Source organism: Zalophus californianus, chromosome 15 (genome assembly GCF_009762305.2).
Source record: "Zalophus californianus isolate mZalCal1 chromosome 15, mZalCal1.pri.v2, whole genome shotgun sequence".
Taxonomy (NCBI): Eukaryota; Metazoa; Chordata; class Mammalia; order Carnivora; family Otariidae; genus Zalophus; species Zalophus californianus.
Genome location: NC_045609.1, coordinates 57,240,174 through 57,265,023, shown reverse-complemented (window position 1 = coordinate 57,265,023; position 24,850 = coordinate 57,240,174). Strand labels below are relative to the sequence as shown.

General features: G+C 47.6%; 3 protein-coding genes across 12 annotated transcripts in view; 2 read left to right on the top strand and 1 right to left on the bottom strand.

Annotated features, from left to right (window-relative positions):
- Positions 1-6,755, top strand: part of MMS19 (MMS19 homolog, cytosolic iron-sulfur assembly component) — a 33,212-nt gene extending 26,457 nt beyond the window's left edge. For 2 of the 3 annotated variants that reach the window (XM_027587935.2, XM_027587937.1), the window contains 15 exons: positions 294-394; positions 497-646; positions 1,568-1,723; positions 2,553-2,652; positions 3,145-3,247; positions 3,577-3,645; positions 3,866-3,992; positions 4,475-4,575; positions 4,716-4,772; positions 4,909-5,095; positions 5,415-5,497; positions 5,624-5,788; positions 5,870-5,929; positions 6,200-6,300; positions 6,380-6,755. In XM_027587935.2, the coding sequence (XP_027443736.1) occupies positions 294-394; positions 497-646; positions 1,568-1,723; positions 2,553-2,652; positions 3,145-3,247; positions 3,577-3,645; positions 3,866-3,992; positions 4,475-4,575; positions 4,716-4,772; positions 4,909-5,095; positions 5,415-5,497; positions 5,624-5,788; positions 5,870-5,929; positions 6,200-6,300; positions 6,380-6,407 (1,588 nt within the window). In that variant the 3' untranslated portion in view covers positions 6,408-6,755. The remainder of the gene's footprint in view (positions 1-293; positions 395-496; positions 647-1,567; positions 1,724-2,552; positions 2,653-3,144; positions 3,248-3,576; positions 3,646-3,865; positions 3,993-4,474; positions 4,576-4,715; positions 4,773-4,908; positions 5,096-5,414; positions 5,498-5,623; positions 5,789-5,869; positions 5,930-6,199; positions 6,301-6,379) is intronic. The other variant, XM_027587936.1, reaches the window with a different exon arrangement.
- A 208-nt stretch (positions 6,756-6,963) lies between these two features.
- On the bottom strand, positions 6,964-16,178 carry ZDHHC16 (zinc finger DHHC-type palmitoyltransferase 16). Of its 6 annotated transcripts, none has more exons than XM_027596720.1 (12): positions 15,978-16,178; positions 15,704-15,765; positions 12,227-12,474; positions 11,865-12,059; positions 11,631-11,719; positions 11,221-11,249; positions 10,476-10,609; positions 10,294-10,341; positions 9,365-9,450; positions 8,608-8,731; positions 8,337-8,407; positions 6,964-7,549 (listed from the first exon to the last, which is right to left on the bottom strand). In XM_027596720.1, exons 3-12 carry the CDS (start codon positions 12,467-12,469, stop codon positions 7,435-7,437), a joined length of 1,134 nt encoding a protein of 377 aa, XP_027452521.1. In that variant the 5' UTR covers positions 12,470-12,474; positions 15,704-15,765; positions 15,978-16,178; the 3' UTR covers positions 6,964-7,434. The 6 variants fall into 6 exon arrangements, with proteins under 6 accessions (XP_027452521.1, XP_027452520.1, XP_027452519.1 ...); XM_027596719.1 differs by lacking the exon at positions 15,704-15,765 and adding an exon at positions 12,568-12,741; XM_027596718.1 differs by lacking the exon at positions 15,704-15,765.
- An 84-nt stretch (positions 16,179-16,262) lies between these two features.
- EXOSC1 (exosome component 1) lies at positions 16,263-23,686 on the top strand. Of its 3 annotated transcripts, XM_027591832.1 has the most exons (8): positions 16,263-16,380; positions 16,486-16,601; positions 19,175-19,249; positions 20,255-20,343; positions 21,722-21,755; positions 22,268-22,318; positions 22,848-22,932; positions 23,264-23,686. In XM_027591832.1, the coding sequence occupies exons 1-8, from the start codon at positions 16,314-16,316 to the stop codon at positions 23,368-23,370; spliced, it is 624 nt and encodes a 207-aa protein (XP_027447633.1). In that variant the 5' UTR covers positions 16,263-16,313; the 3' UTR covers positions 23,371-23,686. The 3 variants fall into 3 exon arrangements, with proteins under 3 accessions (XP_027447633.1, XP_027447644.1, XP_027447652.1); XM_027591843.1 differs by lacking the exon at positions 19,175-19,249 and having other exon boundaries at positions 23,264-23,441; XM_027591851.1 differs by lacking the exons at positions 19,175-19,249; positions 20,255-20,343; positions 21,722-21,755 and having other exon boundaries at positions 23,264-23,441.
- The last annotated feature ends 1,164 nt before the right edge of the window (positions 23,687-24,850 follow it).

Genomic DNA, 24,850 nt, shown 5'->3' with positions numbered 1-24,850 from the left:
CAGCGAGATAGAGCAAGCTGTTCCAGGGCTCTGTGCTTCTGACCCTTGACTATCCCTAGGGGAGGGGGGCCCTGTGCTTGACTCTGCCTGCCAACTGATTGGAGATGTCAGACTTGCCTCTTTTGAGGGCATTAAGAAGCCCTGTACAACTTGGTGGTATAGGAACTTCTTGAGTCCTGCTCTTAAGCAAGGCAGGCTTGGGAGTCCACACCCCTGAGTCTGCTTAGTGGCAGGCCTAGGCAAGAGACCTGTGGGCCAGGGCTCAGCTATTGCTCATCTGCACTGTGCCCCAGCAGGGTGGCAGCACTGGAAGCATCAGGAGCCCTGGCCGCTCTCTACCCCGTAGCCTTCAGCAGTCACCTCGTGCCCAAGCTTGCTGAGGAACTGCGCAGAGGTATGTGTCTCTGTCCTCTGTGGCTCACCCCTTCCCAGGGATGTTTGGGGCCTTCATGTGTGCCATCACACAGTGAAGTCATGTCTCCTGGGTTGCTTTCAGGGGAGTTAGATTTGACTAGAGGGGATGAGCCCACCAAATGCTCCCGGCGTCTGCGCTGTTTGCAAGCTTTGTCAGCTGCATCAGCACATCCCAGTATTGTCAAGGAGACCCTGCCTCTGCTGCTACAGCATCTCTGCCAGATGAACAAAGGTAATACCAGGAATAACCATCAAGGAGCTGGGCTGAATGGGGAGCTGTAGGCAGGTTTGGAGTTGATGCCTCTTAAGTCAGTGGTTCCATTGGTGGCTCTATGTAAGAGTCACATGGGAACCTTTAAAAAATGTCGATGGCCTGGGCCTCAATTCAGCTGAGTCAGTCTCTGAGGAGGGATGGGGCTTGAACAATGGGAATTGTTGAGTGTCCAGGTGATTTCAGTGTGAAGTCAGAATTGAAAAGCACCACTCTAGGGCCGTGCTACTCAAAATGTGTTCCATCCACCAGCAGCATGGGCGCTATCTGGGAACTTGTTGCAAGTGCAGAATTTCAGGCCCTCCTGATCAGAATTTGAACAGGATCTTTAGCTAGCTCATACGCACCACTGCTCCAAGGCATAAGTGACAGCAGCTGTTGCTACTGTGGACCTATGCAAGCTCACTGTGGGCCCTCACTAATTCCCTAAGCTCCCGGTTTGGCACTGCCCAGCCCTCTGTGGCATATCCAATGGGTGTTCCAGCAGCCATTACGTAGTAGAAAGAACACTGGACTAGGAGTATGGCCGGGGTTTGACTCCTCTAACTTTGCACTTAATGTGACCCTGGAAAACCACTGATGGTTTCATTTAGCCTCCTCATCCTCCTGTATGAAATGGGGGAAATGATACTTCTCGGGTGGTTGTGAAAACGAAAGGAGAAAACGTATGAGTGTTTCTATTGCAGAGATGGCACAGAGCTGGTTCTGCTCCAGAATCGGAGGTGAAAAAGAACAGCCAAGAGAATAAAATTATTTGGCTCTTTATAAGACACTCTTGGACTCTTTAGTCACTCATCTTTGATTACTCTTCCCATATTCTGTGTCTGAAAGACCTGGAATTGCTTTTAAAGAAACGACAGACAATATTTTCTCACCACACAGGGAATATGGTTGCAGGAACCAGTGAAGTTATTGCCGTCTGTCAGAGCCTCCAGCAGGTGGCAGAAAAATGCCAGCGGGACCGCGAGAGCTGCTGGTATTTCCATCAGACAGCTTTACCTTGCCTGCTTGCCTTGGCTGTGCAGGCTTCCATGCCAGGTGACTTTCTGCACCCCACACTTCTCTAGCTATGCCTCCTCTGGGCCTCAGCCATCCGCTAATGTTGAACAGCGCTGCCACCCTGAGGCTATCACCGGTATTACATTTTGTACCGGCAGAGGCTTCTTTTGACTCCTTTGTCCCCGAGGTGAGATTTCACTTCAAGCAAAGGGTGCCAGCCTGACCGGTGTTAGCAACACTCAAAAGGATGCACACCTTTTCTCTCTATAACTGCTATGTAATTAGTTTAGTTAGAATGAGGCTCTGGAGTTAAGCTGACCTGGTTGGGTTTCATCTTCAACTCCACTCCTTGTTAAGTGAAGATATTTAGCCTTTGTATGCCTCTGTTCCCTCACTTATAAGGGGAAGATAAAGAGTAGTATCTACGTCACAGGGTAGTTAGTAAGGAGTAAATAAGAATGTGTGGTGCATATAGTATGTACCTGTGGTGGCTCCATGTAGGTAACTGCTGTGATAATGAAGACCCGTGACGATACATCTGTGTTATCTTTTAAGTTTTGGAAAAAACTAAAATATTTCTGAAGTTAAGGTCATAATAGCTTTATTTTCCACATTGCCCAGTCTAAAGGACAGCACAGAGTTCTCAAGAACTCTTTGTGGCCCACGTTAACCACTCCTTCTGTTGCCGTGCTGGTGCTCAGGGCTACATGGTGCTCTAACCCTACTAGAGGACAGGTTAGAAACTGCTGCCATTGTGACTGGAGTCCTGATGATGACAGGACCTAATCATCTGAACCATAGTCGTAGCCTGGTGATTCTGTGTGTGTGTGTGTGTGTGTGTGTGTGTGTGTGTGTGTTGATTTTTCAGAGAAAGAACACTCAGTTCTGAGAAAAGTACTGTTGGAGGATGAGGTCTTGGCCGCCATGGTGTCTGTCATTGGCACTGCCACTACCCACTTGAGCCCTGAGTGAGTATAATCATTGATGTGGCTTGATCCTAGGCGGGAGGATAGCAGTCTTGGGGAGAAGCAGCAGGTAGCTGCCTTCTGAGCTGTCCTTTTACCCAGAATCAAATGTGGAGGGAGTAGTTTTGCTGTAAAAGGAAGGGGCTTTTTAGCACCATGGACTATGAGGGTAGTGGAGGCATGGGCTAATGGTTCTTAGCTACAGATGTGCATAAGAATCACCAATGGAGCATTTTTTTTTTTTTTTTAATATATGTTGAGTTCTCTAGACTGTAAACTCCAGGAGAACAGGGATTTAATCTATCTGGTTCACTGCTAAATCACCAGGGCCTAAAATGGGAACGGTTCTTAGCACATAATATATGCTGAATTAATACTTGCTGAATGAGTGAATGATCATGTTCTGGCCCATTGACTCAGTGACTCTAATGTGAACTCAAGGTACTTCAGTTCAGAACCCTGGCTCCTTGGTGATACGTAGTCTTCCATCCCCAGCTTAGCTGCCCAGAGTGTCGCCCGCATTGTGCCCCTTTTCTTGGATGGCAACATCTCCTTTCTGCCTGAAAACAGCTTCCCTTGCAGATTCCAGCCATTCCAGGTGAGGGTCTGATGGATCAGAAGGGAAAGAATCTTGGGAATTTTTTTTTTTTTTTAAGATCGTAATTATTTGAGAGAGAGTACGCGCAAGAGAGCACAAGCGGTGGAGAAGGAGAAGCAGACTGCTGAGCAGGGAGCCCTATGTGGGGCTCGATCCCAGCACCCTGGGGTCATGACCTAAGCTGAAGGCAGCCGTTTAACCGACTAAGCCACCCAGGCGCCCCAGGACTTCTTTCCTTCAAATTTTTAGGGCTAATCTGGGATCGGTTTGGGGGCAGACAAGCCTGTTGCTGGCAGGACAGGCTTGCTGGAGCTCTTCTTCCTTTATAGGATGGCTCCTCAGGGCAGAGGCGGCTGGTTGCACTGCTTATGGCCTTTGTCTGCTCCTTACCTCGAAATGTGAGTACATTTGGGGAGTACCCTAGTTTAACCCTGATAAGGGGAGGCAGCTCCCAAGTGACTTCTGGACAGAAACTTGCCATGGGCTAAGCTGATCTTCTGTTTTCCTCACTGGAGAATTTAGTTCTCATCCATCCTGGCCCCTGCTGCCACTTTCTACTGGGTATTTCTTGGAGTGCGAGTGTTCTCTTCGTGCATCACATGGTCAGGTTTTATGTAGGTGGAAATCCCTCAGCTGAACCAACTCATGCGGGAGCTTGTAGAGCTGAGCTGCTGCCCCAGCTGCCCCTCTTCCTCCACCGCTGCTGCCAAATGCTTTGCAGGACTCCTCAACAAGCTCCCTTCAGGTACTGAAATGAGGCTGGGGGTTGGGAGCCTCCCTGAATCGATTACTGATGAAATCTTGGAAGTTTAGCCCTTATGCTCTTTAAAAAAGGAGCTGCTAATAATGTCATAGGGACTCCCAAGGGACAGCCCTTGGGACAAGAGTTGGGACCAGAGTTGGGCAAAGCATTAAGGGACACAGGAAGATAAGAGGGTTCAAGGAGAGTGCTCTGTCTAGGTCTGTCATCCTACTCACCACAGGGAGCTATTAGAGATGATTTTTTACTAGAAGTAGACTGCTCTTTCCAAATACTAGCACCCATGTTAGGAGATAACCAGACTCTCATGCTAGTGTCCTAGAGCTGAATGAGCAAAGTCACAGCCAGAATGATACTGTTCTCTTCTAAAGGCTTCTCAGGGAGCTCTGCATTTAAATGACTTCTATCCTTTGTTGTTAAAGGAGAAATGTGTATGTAGCCTCTCCATCAGTGTTTCTTATTTTTAGGGCAACAGCTGGATGGATTCCTGCAGCTAGCTGTGGACAGAGTAGAGGCTGGCCTGAGCCCTGGGCCCTGTCGTAGTCAGGCCTTCACACTGCTTCTCTGGGTACGGAGCCAAAATGGATTCTGGTTAGACAGAGACAATGATGTCTGGTTAAATAAAATTTCTCCATTTGACCTTGAACCATAAGCATGCTTCTTGGAGTTCTGGGGTTTGAGTGTCATGCCCTGTTTTTCTGATTACAGGTAACAAAGGCCCTAGTACTCAGATATCATCCTCTCAGCTCCTGCCTTACAGACCGGGTAAGTCCATTCTGGAGACAGGAGAGCCAAGGACCTACACAGAAACTTCCCTCTTTATTCTCCCAGAAAGGACAGCCATCCTCCTCTTGAGTATTTAAGACTGATTCTTCTCTTCTGGTGCACCTCTTTTCTCTAGCTCATGGGCCTCCTGAGTGATCCAGAGCTAGGCCCAGCAGCAGCCGATGGCTTCTCTCTGCTCATGTCCGACTGCACAGATGTGCTGACCCGTGCTGGCCATGCTGAGGTGCGGATCATGTTCCGCCAGCGGTTCTTCACAGATAATGTGCCTGCTTTGGTCCAGGGCTTCCATGCTGCTTCCCAAGGTGAGAAGGGTCTAAAAGAAAGGCCCCGAATATATAGACCTTTCCTTTGCTCAGGCCATATTCTCTCAAATAATTTAGGACCTGAGTGCTTCTTTAGAGCTATACTGTCATCTGTACCTGAAAGGCTAAATTTCCACATTCTTGTCCCACTTTTTTCCTTTGATGAGCCTATCTTGCCTTTTCTGTGTGTGAGGGTTTTGGGGGGTTTTTTTCCAACCTTTTTCTAGGCTGATGTCCCAGCTTCATAGAGATTGGAGTTGAATTCCCAAGCTCTATGTCTGAGACCAGTTTCTCCCTAAGCTTTTCCATGTTTTTACAGATGTGAAGCCAAATTACCTAAAGGGCCTGTCTCATGTCCTTAATAGGCTGCCTAAGCCTGTGCTCTTGCCAGAGTTGCCCACGGTAAGCCCTGCAGTCAGAGCCTCAAACAGGGACTAAGCCACTGACCCCAGCCAGGGCATGGTGAGGTGGAGGGAAAGCAGGCTCATCACATACGTGATCGTGCCCGCCTTCTCTGTGGCCCCTTAGCTGCTTTCCTTGCTGCTGGAAGCCCTGTCCTGCTCTGACTGTGTAGTACAGCTCTCCACCCTCAGCTGCCTTCAGCCTCTTCTATTGGAAGCCCCCCAGGTCATGAGTCTTCACGTGGACACCCTCGTCACCAAGTTTCTGAACCTCAGCTCTAGCCCTTCCATGGTGCGTTAAGCCCCCACAACTCTTTGGCGCCTATGTCTCTCCTTCATGGGTCTCCCGTCACCCTCTATGGTTGTGTTCCAGGCTGTCCGGATTGCTGCACTGCAGTGTATGCACGCTCTTACTCGTCTGCCCACCCCTGTGGTGAGTACCTGAGATAGTCCTCTCTGGCCTGGACCCTTCTTAGAAGAGCCAGAGAAGTACCTTTTTGCCTTAATCAAGTGGGACTGGCCACCCTGCTGTGTGATTGAGGTATACACAGGCAGGGATTTGCCTGATAGAACAGCCATCCTGCCACAGAGCATTCTCTGGAATCACTAAAGGAGAATAGGAAGAACATTAGTCATAGAGTCAGAGAAGCAGCCCTTTCAGTTGCTTTGGTTGAGCAAGGCCGTGGCTCTTCTAACTCCACAGCTGCTGCCGTACAAACCACAGGTGATCCGAGCTTTAGCCAAGCCCCTGGATGACAAGAAGAGACTGGTACGCAAGGAGGCAGTATCAGCCAGGGGAGAATGGTGAGTTTCTAGGTCATGGGCAAGATGGGTTTGAAATGAGCCTCATCGCTGATGCTGCCAACATTCTTTTTGCCTACAGGTTTCTGCTGGGGAGCCCTGGCAGCTGAGCCCTCAGTCCTGGCGTAGGCTGTTCTACAGACAATCTAACCTGGAATTACTAACTATCAAGCCATCTTGCCCAAGGCAGGGAGACCACTGGCCTCTGATTGCCTCTCCCTGGGCCACTGTTGCATGGCTCTATAACATAGGAATCCTGACTTCTAATGGCTTTGTGAAGTAACTGAGTGTGAGATCACTTGTGGTTGAAGAAAGATTTTGGTCTTGGGGCTCTTCCATTTGTTTGTCAGAAAAAGGGAGATATGCTGCTGAGAGGCGAATGCAGATGAATGTGGCTTTGAGGACCAGAATGATGGATGTGTGTGTACCTACTACAGAATAAAGATTTCTTTTGGTAATGGGGCGGTCAGATATTTCCCCCTTTCCACTTACGTCTCTGTGGCACCTAACTAGAGCACCACTGCATACGCTTAGAGGAACACTAACAATTCTTTGGGGCATCCACCCCATCAAGTAGAGCACAGGAAGCATGACCAAAACACTAGGCCTTGACCCTGACTTCTCCCTTCCTCACCCTCTAGTAAAAGCAAAGAGAAGCTACATATCTTTAAAAATCAAATACCTTTATTTTTCACCTTCAGCAGCATGTGAGAAGTGGCAGTGACCTCAGCAGTAGGACTGGTGTCTTGCCCTGTTGAGAAGCCAGAATCTCCATTCTACTGTTCAGGTGTTTTCTCAGATAGCAAGTGGAAGAGGTGGTGGCCAACCCCAGTGCTGGAACCTGGAGGAGGTTGGGGTCAGCACCTGGCAAGGTTGCTAGCTGCCTAATCTCCAGTGTGGGGCTGGAACTTCAGTTTGCCTGAGCTGAGTAAAGGTCCGTCAGTCCTAGGATTTTTCCACATCATGCCTTGTTTCTGCAGTAGCCAGGAGATTGGTCCTTGAGTTGTCCCTGCATGGTACTCGAAGGCAGGCCCACTGACTCTTTTTGCCCAAGGATTCCAAGAAGCTATCCTTGGAGGCCCTTGAGACAATGCAGGAAGCAGAGTGGTGCTCAAGCTATGGCTGACACAATCCAGCTCACACTGCCATCACAGAGGCTGAGTGAGCAGTCACCCAGGGAGGGGGGTCCCAGCTCATTCCATTCCCATGGGGCAGATGACTGGAAGGTAACAGCACCCGAGTAAGCCAGTGCCTACAAGAGAAGATAGAATGTCTTGAGTTCCAAGAGTTCCTGGTCTTCCCGATCCTCAGTCCTCAGCAAGGATTCAAAGTATCCTGAAGCCACCTTGGCATTAACCCCAAAGGTAACAAAAGTTCTAATTTGTGCAGTATGCCCTCTGGTGCCTCGAGGGCCTTTAGAGGTTTCAAGCTAAACTTCTAAGGGGCCACTGCAAGCAGTGACAGGCAGGACTGTAATGAGGACGGGAAAGGGAAGAGGGCAGGTACTTCTGGTCACCTGATTATTACTGTCTTGGGAATTGCAATTTGAAAAGTGGGCTCAGGGAGCGAACTTCATTTTTTTGTCTTAGGACTTCTGTTACAAATAGATTACTGCGATCCTACATGTTGCTGGCTTGAACTCCAGACACTGCCATACAAATGGGAGGAGGTTGGTGGTCACTATGTCCTCCCTAGAGGTCCCTTCTTGACAACAGCTCTCAGGGTTCTGTTGTGGTCATCTGTAAGCCTCATATGCATGTACACCACACAGTTTTGGCCGTAAGCCCCTTTGGCTCAAATGAACAGTGGTCTCTACTCCCAGAGTCTAGATCTGCAGTGGTAGCCACTAGCCACATGTGTCTATTTAAATTAGTGAAAATTAAATTAAAAATACAATTTATGGGTGCATTAGCCATGTTTCAAGTGTTCAGCAACCATATGTGGCTAGTGGCTAATGTCTTAAATGGCATAGGTACAGAAAACTTCTCTTATCACAAAGAGTTCTACTGGATGGCACTGGTCTAGATGTTTTACTTTACCTTCCTGTGTCCACACCCAGGAATACCTTCCAGTTGTCCAAGCAGCCGTAGTTGTAATGATTCCTAAAAACCTAGAGCCAAGAAAAACACAGGTTTCTACAAACCCCTTTTCACTTAATCCCCTCCTAATTTTAGAGCCTAAACTGGCTAAGCTAAGGCTCAGCTAGGCAAGTTCTGACCTTTTATGATGCCTATTGGCCCTGACCATGGCTTCTGTTTTCAGGACAGCAGGTTCAGTTACCCTCCACCCCAAGCCCTCAGCCCTACTCACTCTGCCCTTGGCCTGCAGCCGACGTCTCTCCTTCTTGTTGATGTGCCTTTCGATACTAGTCTCACCTCGACTGATGAGAACAGCATGCCATACAGTTAGGGCACCCAAGGCAAGTGCTACGGAACTAAGAAAAGAGGGGCCAAGATTGGTGGCGAGCTTGGGGGAGGGGGCGGCTACAAGTAGGTCTGAATCTGAAACTGAGCTGAGCAATGATCCACTAGAGACCTCTCTGCCTAAGTCTTATCTCCCAGCCTACATCCTAGGTGAGTTGTTGCTTCAGTACATCTATAAGAAACACCAACGAAGAAGCATTGACACGTGGAAAGAAGGGTGGGGAAACAAGTCTGCATTGCTAATAAAAATGGTCCAACTCTCCTAAAATCCCCATGCTTAGGAAACAGGAGAGAAAGCACCAGGTTTAGAACAGGAGGCACACAGTTCCAACTGCAGCTCTCCCGTTCCCAGCTATGATCACACAGCAACTCACCTCACCCTCTCCTCTTCAGTTCTCATCTGGAAATTGCACTGCCCTACCCTGAGGCAGGAGTTTAACTTACCTTGGCACAGAACACTCAGTGCTAGCATCCTTAGCACTCCCTGCCCCAGAACACTGAAGAAAATGAAGCACCAACTCTCTGCCAAGCTAAGTCACACTAAGAAGAGTGGCAGATGACTGGGTCCCTACCTACACATGGGCACTGGAATTGTTTTCCCAAAGCTGCCCCCCATTAAAGTGTCAAAAATGAATGTTCAATACCTGCAGAGGAACCAGAGGTAGACAAGACTCTTGTGAGTCACCCTTTCTCGGAAGGAGAAGGTGGGTGGTGGGGTCTGGTGATAAGTCTAGAGAAAGAAGAGCAAGGGAGTTCATTTGCTCTGTTGGTCTCCACCACAGCCCCCAGCACCTACAGGCAGGGAAGGGACCAAAGCCCAGGGTGAGAAAGTAGGGAGTTAAGCCACAGAGGAGTCAGGGTGGCAGCCAGATGGGTGGGCCAGGCCTGGCGCATCACCATGTGGACACACACTGGGCAGAGCGGGTCTGGACAGGATGGCAAAGCACAGGAGGAGCCGACCCTGGGCCTCCAGATTTGACAACACAAATGGGGCTCCAGGGGAAGCCACTACACTTCCCAGGGATAACTCCCTCACTATGTGGCTGCAATCCTCAAGAGAGGAGGCCCACACCCAGAATACGAGCACAAGCAGGGAGAACTGAGCTCCGATTAAGGGCTGAAAGGGCAGCAGAGATAAGTGGTACAGTCGTGAGCCCAGAACCTCTCAGGGGTCCTAAAAGGCCCGGGAGAAGGGACGATCCTGACAACGGACGCAGAAAGACCAGGACCAAAGGGTGATCAGACTGGCCCAGCCTGATCTCTGTCCCCTGGAACCCCATTACACACACTAACACAGACTCCTTGCTGCTCAGGCCATCACCAAGGCAGAGCCCTTGCTCAGCCCAAAAAAGGTGATAATGGGGTAGAGAGCCCAAAACTGTCACAAACCAGGGACTTCAGTTTACCCCAAGCCACTCGGTCAGCAGATAGCTTCCCAGAACACCCCTGATCCAGTCTTGAGAGGCCCCTCAGCCAGTCTCTACAACTCCACTAGCAGGTGGGCCCCTGCTGCCTCAGCAACCCCATCCCCCTGGCCTGAGCAGCAGGAGGCAGTGGGGTGGGGACGGCCCACCTGGTTGGCAACCGCCTGTAGTTTGTTCTTGTCGAGCTGTTTCATTTTCTAAGGGGATGGAAAACAGTACTGGTTATACTCTCAGGCCTCTAGGGCAGGGGTGCTACCAGCCCCACTTCTTAGGGACAGATTCCATGCCCCACAATTCTACTGAGCTGTCCTGCTCCTAACTATGGGCTCACCTCGATGGCAGCATAAGCTTCCCGGAAAAGGTCCCAACTTCCGTAGCTGCAGTAGACACAGCCCAAAGTCATGAAAAAGCAGAAAGAGAAGAAGTACCGATGGTTATAGTGGCCCACACAGTTGTTTAGCCAGGCTGGTGGGGGAAGGATTAAGGACAAGATCAAACAGAGCTTCTGGTCTCTGGTTCATCCCTGCTTCATGATGGCATCACCCAAACACAGGGCTTCCAGTCACCAAGAACTATTCCTCAAAGGCAGGAAAATATGGGACTGTTTCCAGAGGTTAAAGCTTTTCAGAGCCTTCACTAGTCCCACTGGGAAGTTGTGAAAACTGAAATCCTTCAGCAAAATGAATCTGCCAATACTTCAACCTAACTGGGGTTAACCAGCCACCTGTATGGGACAGCAGAAGGGGACCAATGGTTCTATCTGGCACACCCAGTGGACAACATGAAGCCTAAACATATCTTAACACCCCACAGATGTTAGCATGACAGTCTACAAAAGAAAGAACTGTTAGAATAGATGCCCTGCTCCAAGATCTGTCCCATAGAGAGCTTATAAGTCTCCGGCTTCCCCCCACCCCCCACCCCGGAGATGGCCAGTCCCCTCCACTCCTCTTCTACTAACTTTTCATAAGCCCAGTGTCTTAGGAGGGATGATGCCTTGGTTGTGGCACCACAACCCAGTGCAGGGCTCTGGAGCTAAAGAAAGGCCTCAGGCAGAAGAGATCATAAAAGGATACGGCAGTGATGATCCATCTTCAGCACACACCTGTGAGGGAGGGACACAGGCTCTGTTACGGTGGCCAAGGTTCTTGAGAGGTCAGTGCTCATCCTTTCCTACAAGGCCCAGCATCCTGCTGAGGTGGAAAGGGCACAGACTTTGAAGACAGACCTTGCTTCAAACCCTGCTTCATTGGCTACATGATCTTTGACAAGGTTAACTCATCTCTGAAGCTCAGTGTCCATAAGTGGTGACAATGCCTAGCCCAGGACCATCCTGAGGACCAGGTGTCACGCTGTGAGGGCATGCTGCCTGGTATATGACGGGCGTTTCATGAACGTCTTCTCAAACTTTAGGTTTAAATTTTGCCCTAGGGTTTCAGCAAAAGGGCCATAGCTGGGGTTCACAGCGAGCAAAGCCAAGACCCACCTATTGCAGATGCTGCAGTGGTGTGTTCGGGCTGGCTTGGGGTAAATGCACTTCTTACAGATGGAGACTGTTGCGATATCATTCCTGCCCTGTGCAAAGGGAGAAAAGCATCAGGACAACTGTGACAGCCCAGTTTTGTACCTCAGAAGATACCAAGGCACTCTCCCTCCCCACCCCTGGGGCTGCTCCCACAGCCGGCAGCTCTATGCCTCCCACATGCCCATGGGGACCCACCTGGGGTGGGTATCCAGGTGGAGTGGTGATGGCCTGGTAGTAATGGAAGACGATAAGGATCAGATTCCAGTGGCTGTAGAAGAAGTGCCAGCAAAGCCGTGGCACTGAGTACGTTCGGAGGATGAGAGGCAGGACACACAGGTAGGCGATGGCCACGATGGAGCTGGTCAGCACAATCACCAGCACCACGAACACCTGCCAACACCCGTGAGGTCGGGGAGACACAGTGAGAGTTTGCCAACACCAAGAGCAGACTCAGGAATTTCCCTGGGGTAGGGGGCTGGTGTGGGTCCCAAACCCAATGTGGGTCCACCAGACACATGTCCTTCTGCTAGCCCAAAACATCCCTGGGCATCACTCACCACCCCACACCAGCGGATCACGTTGTCCACCAGCCAGTAGATAGGCTCAAAGGCAGCATCGACAGCGGTGTCACTGCCCCCAAAGGAGTTGTAGAGCAGGGAGCGCAGGCAGACCTTGCTGTAGCGCCAGCGCTGTACCAGGCCCCGGAGCAGAGGCGGGCGGCGGCGCCTGGAGCCCAGGAGCAGAAGCAGGCGCAGGCAGAGGCGGGCGGGCCCCAGCAGCAGGCTCCGCGGGCCCCGCATGGCTCCTAGGAGAGCACACCATTGGGAGGAGCCAGCCCAGTCCCAGCCCTCCCTAGCCCACCAGGGAGGAGGAGGCGAAGACCTAGGACAACGCCCACCTGGGCCAGCCACCAGCTGTGGGAAGTAGGGAGGTCACTTCACTTCTCTGCGGAATGGCTGGTGCCGGTGTCCCAACCAGATCACACGGGGTAGGGGCCGGAGGCTCTGAGCCTGCAGAAACCCTACTTACATCACACTACTTGGGTGCACTGCAAATCCAAGATGAGGCACGCCTAGAGCGAAGGGCCACAGTAAAGGGCTGAGGGAGAGGCAGCCTGCTCCAAGCCAAGGCAGGGTCTCTAGAGTTGCCTGTGTAGACAGACCCCTGGGTGGAGCACAGCTGATGTGCACAAAGCTGCCGCCAAGCCTCTGTGGACATGGCCATCATAGCAGAGGACTCCAGGGGTATCCTGCCTGCTGCACCCCATCGACCTACTTCCTGACAATTGTTCTTCACCAAGGAATGGCCAGTGGGGGAGTAAGTGCGTAGCATGTGGATCCTACATCTAGATCTGCCCTGGTGCTGAATCTCTGCAAAAGATATTCATCTTTCCTACTTTCTCTGAGCTGATATTACAGGCCACCAGACCCAACCTGGGAGCATGAGAGTCCCTGCCTTCTGTCAGGACACCTCAGCTATCCTGCATGACATAAGATGCTTTGTCTCCAATTCCAGTCCCAGCCCCACCCCAAGGATACAAAAGTCAAGACAATTTCAGTTGTTCACAGCAGAATAACACCACAGGCAGGAGACCCTGGCAGTGGGAGAGGGGCCTTCATGCTGTGGTTCATGAAGACCACAGAGCCTATCCTCTGTGATGAATCTCCCCTGCCCAGTTCTAGCTGGACACTCATGAGTCTTCTCTGCAGCTGCTGCCCTTGGCCCCAAGCTTCCCAACCAGCATTCCCACCCTGCAAGTACCTTCATCTCCTCTATGTGATTTCTACTTCACTCAATAGCCATGGCAGGTCAGCTGCCCAGGCAACATCCAGCACAGAAGTCATGGGCTCCTTCAACGTTAGTCTCCTCAATTCTGCAGCTTAAAGCCCTTACCAGAAAAGAAATTATCTGATTTTCCCCTAGGGCTACTCTGTCCTCAGCAACTCCACTGACTTATTTAACAGGCAGCTCAAAACCCAACAGAAACTGGAGGAGGCTGCTCCACTGGAGTGTTGGTTTCAGTTCAGTAACTGGAGCAAGGTACTCTCCTTGCACACTGGCTAATCACTAGAGGCCTTTCAAAACAACAACAACAAAAAAAAACTACTTCATTACCTCCTTCCAAAAGTCCTGTAATGACCTAAGGCAAAAAGGAATCCGGGAGACAAGACCAGCAAAGAGAAGAAAGACAATTCAGTAAGGACCTACGGTGCATCAGAATAAAGAAACTGGCCATTCCCATCACTCCTAGGAGCTAAGAGATTTAAGAAGCAGTGTTGAAACGAAAGAAAGGAAAAAGTGATCCTTCCTACTTCCTCTTGAGTTGGAGTCCTGTTGCTTGGAACCATGATTTGGCTTGAAGCATGAATTTTCAAAATAGTGCATGGCTGTAGTCAAATGTAAGAGAGGAACATTTTACCCCACAACAAATCCAAGTGACTCAGATTGTCCACATCACTGTTCATTCCCTTACTGTGGCTAATGGAGAGTTTCCTATTTGCTAAAATACTCTTTACAACAACAGCTTGCAAATAAGATGCCTTCCCCACCTGTTATGAACACAAATTATATGCCATCTCTCCTGTCTACAAAAAACCCAGAAACATTCCTTTTCCGATTCTCCACCTTTCAGACTGTCCTCAACCACCTCTGGTATTCCTGAGCTCTATAGGAAATGCCTGCCTCAAGGACTAGACTTACTCTACCCCATAACTTGACTACTTAGGGCTCCATACTGCCCTTAAGTAGCTCTGTGACCTTGGGCAAATCACCCAACCCTGCTGGAACTCAATCTCCTTGTGTCCTCATTCAGTGACAGGGTAGGGTTAAATGCTAAGGTCCTTTCCAGCTCTAACCCTTTATTGTTCTATATATACACTTGGTTAAGGTATAAATGAAAAGTTCACAAAATGCCTAGCACAATAACCTGGCTCATAGAAGGGCTCAATAATTGCTTGTTGAAAGAATGGAGGATGCAGAAGTGGTGAGGCTGGTCAGACGTCTATCTGTGCTACAAATAATAGCAAGTGCACTCCTGCCAATGTGGTAACACTAAAAAAGTATCTGATGCTATCATTCTTCACGGTCAGTAAAAAGAAATAGAAACCATTGTTAGAATCATAGCACTTAAGAGCTAGAAAGGATTTTAGAAAATATGTCCAACCAGAAATCAACCCAAACATGTAAACTGAAAGCTTGTAGATGCAGAGCTACAGATCAGATTTGAGTGAAGAGTTTGAAGCCAACTCCCTCCCAACTCATTTTAGCTAGTGGGGTTTAGAGGGTATGGGGATGCCAGGGAAGAGATACTGTGGTCCATGGGACCACACTTGAACATACGAAGTTCCTCATTTCTCAAGAAATTGAGCTAAACCAGAATTGAAAAAAATTGTGTGTGTGTGCGTGTGTGTTGTGGTGGGGGGTGGAGAATCAGAGTGAACACGGGAGGAAACAGAGCAAAGCAGAGCTTCACTATCACCCCAAGCACAAGCCTTTAGTACTCTGATCCCTCAGTAGCAACCACAGGCCATAGTGCCGTCTGCCACCAGATTAGAGGGGATTGATGGCCACAGCACTCCCCTCTTTCCAAGGCTCTAAGTCACCATCTGTTTTCCAAGGGGAAACTGGATTGGTGGGGGCTAGAGGGTTTGCACAGGGAGGGACATATTCCAAAGCCACCAGAAGGCAAGGGAAACTGAGATGAAAGTCATAGCAAATCTCATCTGGACAAAGATGCTGCTCTCAGGATGTTTGCTGTGTTAAGCAGTAGTTGTCAGTCATCAGTAAGAGCAGCATTCTACTCGTGCAGACTTCCCTTCCGGACTAACATGTTTGAAAGAGAAAAAGTTAAGGATGGGCCCACACGACCTGAGATCCGCTTGAGAGGATCCGACTGCAAGATCTGAAGCTGCAGTCAATAAAAACCGGGAACAGGCTTTATTCCTGAATGGGGTGGCGTAGTCAAAGTGCGATGGACTGGAAGTGAAAAACAAAACAAAACAAAAAAAAAACTTGGGTTCCCGTTTGGGCTCTACCTTGAACTATCTTTGAGCCACTGGACAAGTCAAATCCTGTCTCTGGATGTGAGTTTCCAAATCTGTAAAATGGGCAAGTGGGTTGGCTGACCTCCTTCCAGCTCCGCGCGTTACGCTGCCCGAAGGGGCACTCCCCAAGACTTGTGCAGGGCACTGCCGTGCAGGGCGGGGCAAGAAGAGAACAGGAACCCGGGCTCACGAAAAGGCCCCGAACAGGGCCCGACCCTAGAAAAAAGGGCAGCACTGGGAGCAAAGGCCGCGGCTCCGCTCTTACCTGCCGCCTGCCGACTCCCCAGTCAGCCAAATGGAACCCCACAGCCTCCGCCGCCGCTCACTGCCACCCCCTCCAGCTCCGCAACCCGGCCGGGCCCGTCTCAGTCCAACCAACCATCGCCCGCCACCCACAGCACCAGCCCGCAAACTGGGACCCGCCGCCAGGCCATCCTGGACCACAGGCGCACGCGCAGGCGGTCTGGAGCCCCGCCCCCGGACTGGTCCCGGGGCAACCTGGGAAATAAAGTTTCCCGGAGAAGGAGCTCCCGACGATCACGTGATAAATCACACCAATTGGCGCGTTTCTTACTGTGAAACTGCTCCTGAATTTCGGCCAATGAGAAGTCGACTTCGTTTCCCTCCAGTGGCAGTCATGGCGCCACCCGTGAGGTACTGCATTCCGGGTAAGTGTGCGGGGCCCATAGCGAATTCTGGGTGGGACAGAGGCAGGAAGGCTGGATGGCCAACACCTTATGGGGACCCGTGACTAATGCAGCGTTTTTCTTCAGGCGAACGTCTGTGTAACTTGGAGGAGGGCAGCCCGGGCAGCGGCACTTACACCCGACATGGCTACATCTTTTCGTCGCTTGCTGGCTGCCTGACGAAGAGCAGCGAGAACGGCGCGGTAAAGGGATAGCTTCCCATTTCCTCCTTCTCTTCCTTTTTTTTAGGCCGGTTTTGATTTCGCGGTCATTAGGCAGGGGCTCTACGGACGCGTCTTTAGTGCCTCAGCAGAACAGCTGGTCTCCGAGTTTCTTCCAGCTGAGGTCTCCACTGCTGGGCACTTAGCCACCACAGACCAGATGTGTTGCTCTCGCTTCATTATATTGCGGACACTCGGGGAAGGAAGTTAGGGGACGAGCAGAGGCGGACTCAGCCCTGCAGTGAGCTGAATCTTGTCCAAATGTCGCCCACCTCTCCGGTTTCATCTTGCTCCGCCATTCCCACCTCACTCTGCAGTCTAGTCATATAGGATTCTTTCACTGTCGCTAGTGGGGTAAGCTCTCTCCTGCCACGGAGCCTTTGTACACACGGCATCTATTTGTAACACGCTCATCTCCTTAGCCTGTTTAATTCCTACCTATCTTTCAGATAGCCTTTCTAGTATCACTTTATGAGAGAAGCCATGCTAGACCCACTAGTCAAGGAAAGGAGTTTTGTGAGCTTTTATTTTTTGTTTTGTTAAACTCTCACAAAGAACTAAATTTCTTTCTTTCCGCGCGCTCATCTTTGCATACAATTAAACATTCAGTTACATGTTCCCCCTAGACTCTTCCCTTACTAGACTCTAAGTTCCATGTGAAGCAAACCTTCCCACCATACCTTTAGTGCCAAGCACAAGGGCCTATGCTCAGTAAATGTTTGTTGAATGCCTAACACTGTTCTCTCTAGTTCCAAAGGCTGATCCAGGATTAGCCCAGGATCAGATAAACAGTCTTGGAAGGAGCAGCTTAAAGACAGGGAGCATAGTAGAAAGAGGATTCAGAATTAGAACATTTAGGTACTGGCTAACTAGACCTTGTTTCTGCTTTAGGTTAGAAACTTGATCTCTTGGGGGGCGCCTGGGTGGCTCAGTCCGGTAAGTGGCTGCCTTCAGCTCAGGTCATGATCCTAGGGTCCTGGGATCGAGTCCCACGTCCGGCTCCCTGCTCAGCGGGGAGCCTGCTTCTCCCTCTCCCTCTGCCTGCCACTCTGCCTACTTGTGCTTTCTATCTATCTGTCAAATAAATAAATAAAATCTTTAAAAAAAAAGAAAGAAACTTGATCTCTCTGGTTTTAGTTTTGTCCTCATATGTAAAATGAGAGACTTTTTATTCAGTCAATTTTGGGAATGTCTTTAACTTATCTAAGTTTATTCATTTCATAGAAATATTTATTTATTATTTTATTTTTTTAAAGATTTTATTTATTTATTTGACAGAGAGAGACACAGTGAGAGAGGGAACACAAGCAGGGGGAGTGCGAGAGGGAGAAGAAGGCTTCCCGCTGAGCAGGGAGCCCGATGCAGGGCTCAATCCCAGGACTCTGGGATCATGAGCCAAGCCGAAGGCAGACACTTAACCAACTGAGCCACCCAGGCGCCCCTCATAGAAATATTTATTGAGCATTTTCATGTGCTAGGTGCAATGCTGACCTCTAGAGATATGGTAACGAGCCAAATACACATGGTTTCTGTTATCAAGGGACACAGACATAAATTGTAAACAAGTAAATGCTCAAATTAGTTCATGGCTACAAATGGGATGACTATGTTGAAAGAATATTACAGGTTACCATGAGAACATGTAAAAGACAAACCCACCATAGTCAGGAGAAGTGACATTTAACCTTAATCTAAAGGATAAATAAAAATTGGGTAGGTGGGGAGAGCACAGTCCTGACAGAAAGAACAGGTTGAACACAAATTCTGAGATGGGAAGATGTTTAATGAATTAGTGAAACTGAAAGAAGGCTGGGGAACTGAAGCATAGTAAGTGAGGGAGAGGTAAATAAAAGATGAGGCTCAAAATATCTGTCTTGGGGTGCCTGGGTGGCTTAGTTGAGCATCCGACTCTGGATTTCAGCTCGAGTCATGATCTCAGGATCCTGGGATCGAGCCCCGTGTCAGTGCTCCCCCACCCCCACTCAGTGGGGAGTCTGCTTGGGATTCTCTCTCCCTCTGCCCCTCTCCCCATTTGCTCATGCACGCGCTCTATCTCTAAAATCTTTAAAAAAAGATACTGTCTTACACCAACAACCAATACCATGCTCAAAGAGAAAACTACAAGCATTCGTTTAAAATAGAAGAAATCAAATATGGCCATTATTATAGAACATTTATTTGGAAATTCTAGCCAGTACAATAAAGTGAGAAACAGAGGGAAGTAGTATAACTTTGGAGGAGTCAAGTTATCCATGATGATAGACAATGGTTATATACCAAGAAACCCAAGAAAATCACCAAAAACCTTGTTAGAACTGATCTGAAATGATTAGATTATGTCTTCTAGTAGCATTCTTCCCTTGAAGAATGGCCCCTTGACCTTCCTATTGCCTAAAATTTCTAAGGCTGTCTGCTCTGGGCACATATGAGTCTATAGTCCACCCATCCTTGTGATCTCAGCTCTGGACCAAAGCATTCCTACATTACTCTTAAGCCACAGATTACCTTTATGCAAGGCTTAGTCAGGATCTCACATTTTATTGTTTTCTCTATAGCTTCCTGTCATTTCTGTCATGAGAGAAACAGAGTCCCAATTACTACCAGATGTGGGGGCTATTGTAACCTGTAAGGTAAGTTGGTCTTAACCTCCCTGCTTAGGATACTTGTTCAGTGGTGAAATCATGATCACTGTGGAACTGCACTGTCTAATATGGCAGCCACTTGCCATATGTGGCCATTTAATTGAATTAAAATTAAACAAAATTCAAAGTTCATTTCTTCAGTCCCACTAGCTACATTTCAAGTGCTCACATACAGTTAGGAGCTGCCCTGTTGGCCAGCACAGAACATTTCTGTCATCACAGTGTTACTGGACTGTGCTGGCCTGGAAAGTTCTGGGATAGTGATCCAGGCAGCCAGGTTCAGGCACACATAGTTCTTTCACTGAGCTGAGTATGCAGTTGGGGAAACAGGGATGTCAAAGGGTAATAAGGAGGTCTATTTTTTAACATCTAGAAGCTGAGATCTTATTCTGCAGAGAAGCAAAAGACCTTATAGCATTCCTGTTAAATTTCATCTTTTAGGGTGTTTCAGGGGAAGTACAAATTAAGGCTGTACGGATCAATAAATGTAATACATCCTTACTCCCTGCCCATCCCCACCTTCTGCCAGTTAAATTAACTTGTAGCTCTTAGTTGCTCTCTTTATAAATTGTTCCAGCAAAAAATCTATGTGTTATTCTCAAAATAACTGAAGAGGCAGTGATCCAAATATTATGCAGTAGCTGAGATGTACACTTAAATTCTGTCCACTCTACAGGGCTTGTAGCAAGATCTGTTAAAGGTCCAGATTTGCTGTGATGCCCTGTGTCTTTTATGTTAGGCTTCTGTATTTTTCAAGATCTATTCCATATTATTTCATTGGATGCCCACAGTAACTTTATTAGGTGGCCAGAGTGACTGTCATTCCACTTTATATATATCATTTATACAGAGTTAAGTAGGAGTTAACTTGTCTTAAATCCTATAATTAGTAGGGTTGCTTGGACTAAAATCCTGGTAATTCCTACTTTCTTGCCTCCTCCTTGAGCTGACAACTGCTACTACTCTAATGCTGATCTTTTCTCTGTTATCCAGGTCTCTAGCATCAATTCGCGCTTTGCCAAAGTGCACATCCTGTATGTAGGGTCCACACCACTTAAGAACTCTTTTCGAGGAACTATCCGGTAAGCAGTGTTCACGTCTTTGCCTTTGCCTCAGCACCTGGAATGAGATTAGGATAGAACAGGGGACTGGAATTTTTAGGAACAATTACAGTTCCTATACCTGCCTCTCTGGCTCTCCTCTTAGTGTTTTGATTCTGTCCAGGTAGTGTCCAAAGGAAATGTTAAAATGTATGAGCTAGGACAAAAGGAAAATATTGACAAGATTGGGCTTTAAAATAAAATGAAAAGAGGGGCGCCTGGGTGGCTCAGTTGGTTAAGCGACTGCCTTCAGCTCAGGTCATGATCCTGGAGTCCCGGGATCAAGTCCCGCATCGGGCTCCCTGCTCAGCAGGGAGTCTGCTTCTCCCTCTGACCCTCTTCCCTCTCGTGCTCTCTGTCTCTCATTCTCTCTCTCTCAAATAAATAAATAAAAATCTTAAAAAAAAATAAAAATAAAAATAAAAAAAAATAAAATGAAAAGAATTGAGCTAAGCTGGAGACTAGTGATGCAGGATGATTCATATGAAACAAAGTAGAAGACATTTTAGGAAACATCTTCCTTTCTTTAATATAGTTTAAACCCAAGGATTTTAAGACATTAAAAAGGTTAGTGGGTGAGGGGTACCTGCCCGGCTTAGTCAGTAAAGCATGCACCAGTCTTGATCTTGGGGTTGTGAGTTCAAGCCCCACTTTGGGTATAGAGATTACTTAAAAATAAAGTCTTAGGGGCGCCTGGGAGGCTCAGTTGGTTGAGCAACCGATTTGCCATTTCAACTCAGGCCATGATCTCATGGGTCATGAGATTGAGCCTATGTTGGGCTCTGTGCTCAGCGGAGAGTCTGCTTGAGATTCCCTCCCTCTGTAAAATAGAGTGTGTCCTCCCCCCACTCACATGCGTGTGTGTGGTCTCTTCTTTCCCTCTGTCTCGGTAAGATAGGTAAATAAATAAATCTTAAAAATATATTTTTAAAAATGGTTAGTGGGTGAAATGGTATTTTTTTTTCCTGTAGGTTCTTTGAGAAGGGACAAACAATTCTTGTGAGCTAGATAATTTAACTTCTGAGGCCCTTTCCACCCTCAGGGTTCCATGTGGTTCTATAGTGCTTCTGTTCAAGCTCTCCTAAGGCAGCAAAGTTCCTTATTTTTTCCTGCCAAATCTGATCTGCTTTTCACTAGTCAGAGGTATCGATACTGCTGCTGTGTGTGACCCAAGAATGGGAATGTGGTTTTCTCCTCCGGATGAGGACTTGGAATGCTTCTCTACCCCACTTCTGTGCGTGGCATTTGGGTCCCAATTATGACTTGTTATCTCTACTCTTGTAGCTCTTTGTCTACTATGATTCTGCAGAATAATTCTTTCCCACCGATAATTAATGTTTCCGTTAATTCTTTTTTATAGCAAGGAAGATGTCCGAGCTACTGAAAAAGACAAGGTTGTTGGTTGGTCCTTTTTCTTTTTTTCCTTATGACTTTAGGAATCTCAATCCTTTTAAATTATTCCAGTGAATTTCAAACATCTGTGGGAATGTAGATTCAAAGATCCAAGGAATTTTAAGGTGTTTCCTACTGGAAAGTGGGGCATTCTCCTCACTGGCCTTTTCCTCTCCCTAGGATTTTTGTTTGCTCTGTTGACCAGAAGGGGGTTAGTTTACTCCTTGCCTTTGAAACCAGATGTTTATTTTTGTTGATCCCTCAGATTTACTCTGGATCCTTTCAGAGCCAACTGTAGTAACTTTTGTCCAAGTCAGATTCCTGATCAGGTTACTGAATTAAAAATTGTTTATATGATGATGCTGTAAAAGCAGTAGAAGTTGTTAATTGGCTTGACTAATGATGACTTCCACCCTGTGAGTTAAAAAGTAGACTGCTTCTACCGGAGGGGTAATAGTTTCATGTAGATCTGATTTAGAGCTTTCACTTAACAATCCTGTTCTTTTTTTTACAGGTTGAGATTTATAAGAGTTTCCGCCCAGGTGACATTGTCTTGGCCAAAGTGGTATCCTTTATTCCCAGCAGTCTTGTGGTCCTTTGTCAAAATAAGAAATAGAGGGGCGCCTGGGTGGCCCAGATGGTTAAGCGTCTGCTTTCAGCTCAGGTCGTGATTCCAGGGTCCTGGGATCAAGCCCCACATCGGGCTTCCTGCTCCATGGGAAGCCTGCTTCTCCCTCTCCTTCTATTGTTCCCTCTGCTTGTGCTCTCTCACTCTCTCTGTCAAATAAATAAAATCTTAAAAAAAAAAAAAAAAAGAGGGTGCCTTGGGTGGCTCAGTTGGTTAAGTGACTGCCTTCGGCTCAGGTCATGATCCTAGAGTCCTGGGATCGAGTCCCACGTCGGGCTCCCTGCTCAGCGGGGAGTCTGCTTCTCCCTCTGACCCTCCTCCCTCTCATGCTCTCTATCTTTCATTCTCTCTCTTGAATAAATAAATAAAATCTTAAAAAAAAAATACAAGTAGAAAACAACTCAAGTGGCTATGGGAGGGAAGACTTATCACCCATCATTTTCCTTTACCAGTGTTGTGTGACTAGATCTCCCTGGGTGATGCACAGTCCAACTACCTCCTGACCACTGCTGAGAATGAACTTGGGGTGGTGGTGGCCCACAGTGAATCGGGTGAGTAGGTCCATGCGTCCACGTGCTTATTTGTCCCTGGGAGCTGTGGTTTGGGATTAATCCACTGTTTTTCTCGTTACCCTTGTTTTTTTAATTATCTAGGCAGCAATATGAGTGTCAGTACTTACTCCTGAGATTAGAATGATTCTCCTTATATAATTGTAATGGGAGACTCACTGTATAAGTCAGTGGAATAAACAAGGCTTTTTCTGTATGAGGTGAGGTTCACTAGGTTGTCTGGTGATACTTCAGTTCAAAGCCAGCCTTGAAAGGGAAGAGTCTTAGGTAAACATTTGGGGTCCCAGTTCCAACATCAGCTCTTCCCTTCCAGGTGTCCAGATGGTTCCCATTAGCTGGTGTGAGATGCAGTGCCCTAAGACCCACACTAAAGAATTCCGGAAAGTGGCCCGAGTACAACCTGAATTCTTGCAGACCTAAGAAGCCACATTTTACCCCATGGAGAGGGGTAAGCCGTTTCTAAGAGTACATGTATAAACCCAACATCAAGATGCCATTGTCTTTATTCAGACACCTGGGGTTGGCCAACAACCACCTTTAGAAAAACCTGCTAGCAGCTTCCGCTGTAGGTGGAATATTTTTCTTATGAACCTTTCAGTGCATTTTAAGTGATCAATTTCTCTTTTGGAGGAGCCAGCAAACAAACTGTATAATGTTGGAAGTAGCCTGTTCCTTCTAACAGTCTTGCAAATACATATTTTTGGCTGTGACAAAGAAAACATTTTTACTAAAAGGATTTTATGGTTTCTCTTGTCTTCAGTAGGGAAGGGAATCCAAAAAGCATCACGATATTTAGAGCAGGGGTTTGTCTGGTTGCTGACACCCATTAACTGACATGTGTCAAGTGCTTACTTCCTCTGGAAAAGCCTAATCTCCAACCTTTTTTGTATTTTTTATGTTCTATTTTAAGCACTTCCACTTATTGAGTACTTACTATGTGCCAGGCACGGATCAAGCACTTTATATACATCTCATTTAGAGAGATTACAGTTTAGTGCAAATTACAGAACACATGGGGATTCAGGGTACATGTGAGTAGTTCTGAAAGTAATTAGGTGAACATAGTATTACTGATTTAGTGGGTACCCCAGGAAATGTTTGCTAAATCTGAAGAGAGGGACAGAGCACTGTCATGTGAGGTGACCAGGGAAGGATCTGTGATGTGAAAAGGAATTGAAGAACTTAGCTAAGTGGAATGAAGATATTCAAGGCAGACAGAGAAGCCTGAGCAAAGTGCAGAAGCAGGAATGAACATGCAAGTTTGGGGATGAGGAAGGGATGAGGGTTAAGCATGGAGAAGCTGCCGAGGGAATGGAAGGAAAGAATTAGCGGAGGTCAGTTGTTGAGATGTTCTTCAAGGACCCCGTATCTTTTATGTGTAGGGACAGTGGTTCCAGGTGAACTCCGGAGTCATCCTGCCTGGGTCTATATTCTCTAGCTGCTAGCCTTGAATAGGTTAGGTTGTTTGTTTGTTAAATAGAAAATAGAATTGAGATCATTGTAGCTCCACATGCAGTTTTAACAAATAATACAGAGAGATCCCTTGTACACTTTGCCCATTTTCCCCCAATGGTGACATCGTACAAATTACAGTATACGAAAATAATCAGGATGTTGAACATTGATAATAGTGCAAGCTATTTTTGTTTCTTTTAAAGTCTTGTTTCCTCATCTGGAATAGTATGGTCTTACAGGGTTATTGTGAGGAAGAAATGCTAAAGTTCCAGTACATGCCGGTATTATTATGTGTTGTTATTATAGACCTGGTTGCCTTCTATCAAGTATCTGTCAAATTCCAAGCCTTATGTTAGACACTTTGATGTAGTTTAAGCAGTCCCCTTACTGATAGAGGTTTTAAACTTTACAGATTTTTCTTTTATAGGCAATGCTACTGAGAAAA

Bases quoted from the DNA above. Each gene is read 5' to 3' on its own strand.
- ZDHHC16 (XM_027596720.1), bottom strand. From the start codon at position 12,469: ATGCGGGGCCCGCGGAGCCTGCTGCTGGGGCCCGCCCGCCTCTGCCTG. The intron at 10,610-11,220 runs GTATCCTTTTAT...TTCCCCCACCAG, and splicing joins GAAGATGGATCATCACTGCC to CCTGGCTAAACAACTGTGTG. The intron at 7,550-8,336 runs GTAAAGTAAAAC...CTTCTCTTGTAG, and splicing joins CTGGGTGTGGACACAGGAAG to GCACTGGCTTACTCGGGTGC.
- EXOSC1 (XM_027591832.1), top strand. From the start codon at position 16,314: ATGAGAAGTCGACTTCGTTTCCCTCCAGTGGCAGTCATGGCGCCACCC. The intron at 16,381-16,485 runs GTAAGTGTGCGG...GTTTTTCTTCAG, and splicing joins CGTGAGGTACTGCATTCCGG to GCGAACGTCTGTGTAACTTG. The intron at 19,250-20,254 runs GTAAGTTGGTCT...TCTGTTATCCAG, and splicing joins GGGCTATTGTAACCTGTAAG to GTCTCTAGCATCAATTCGCG.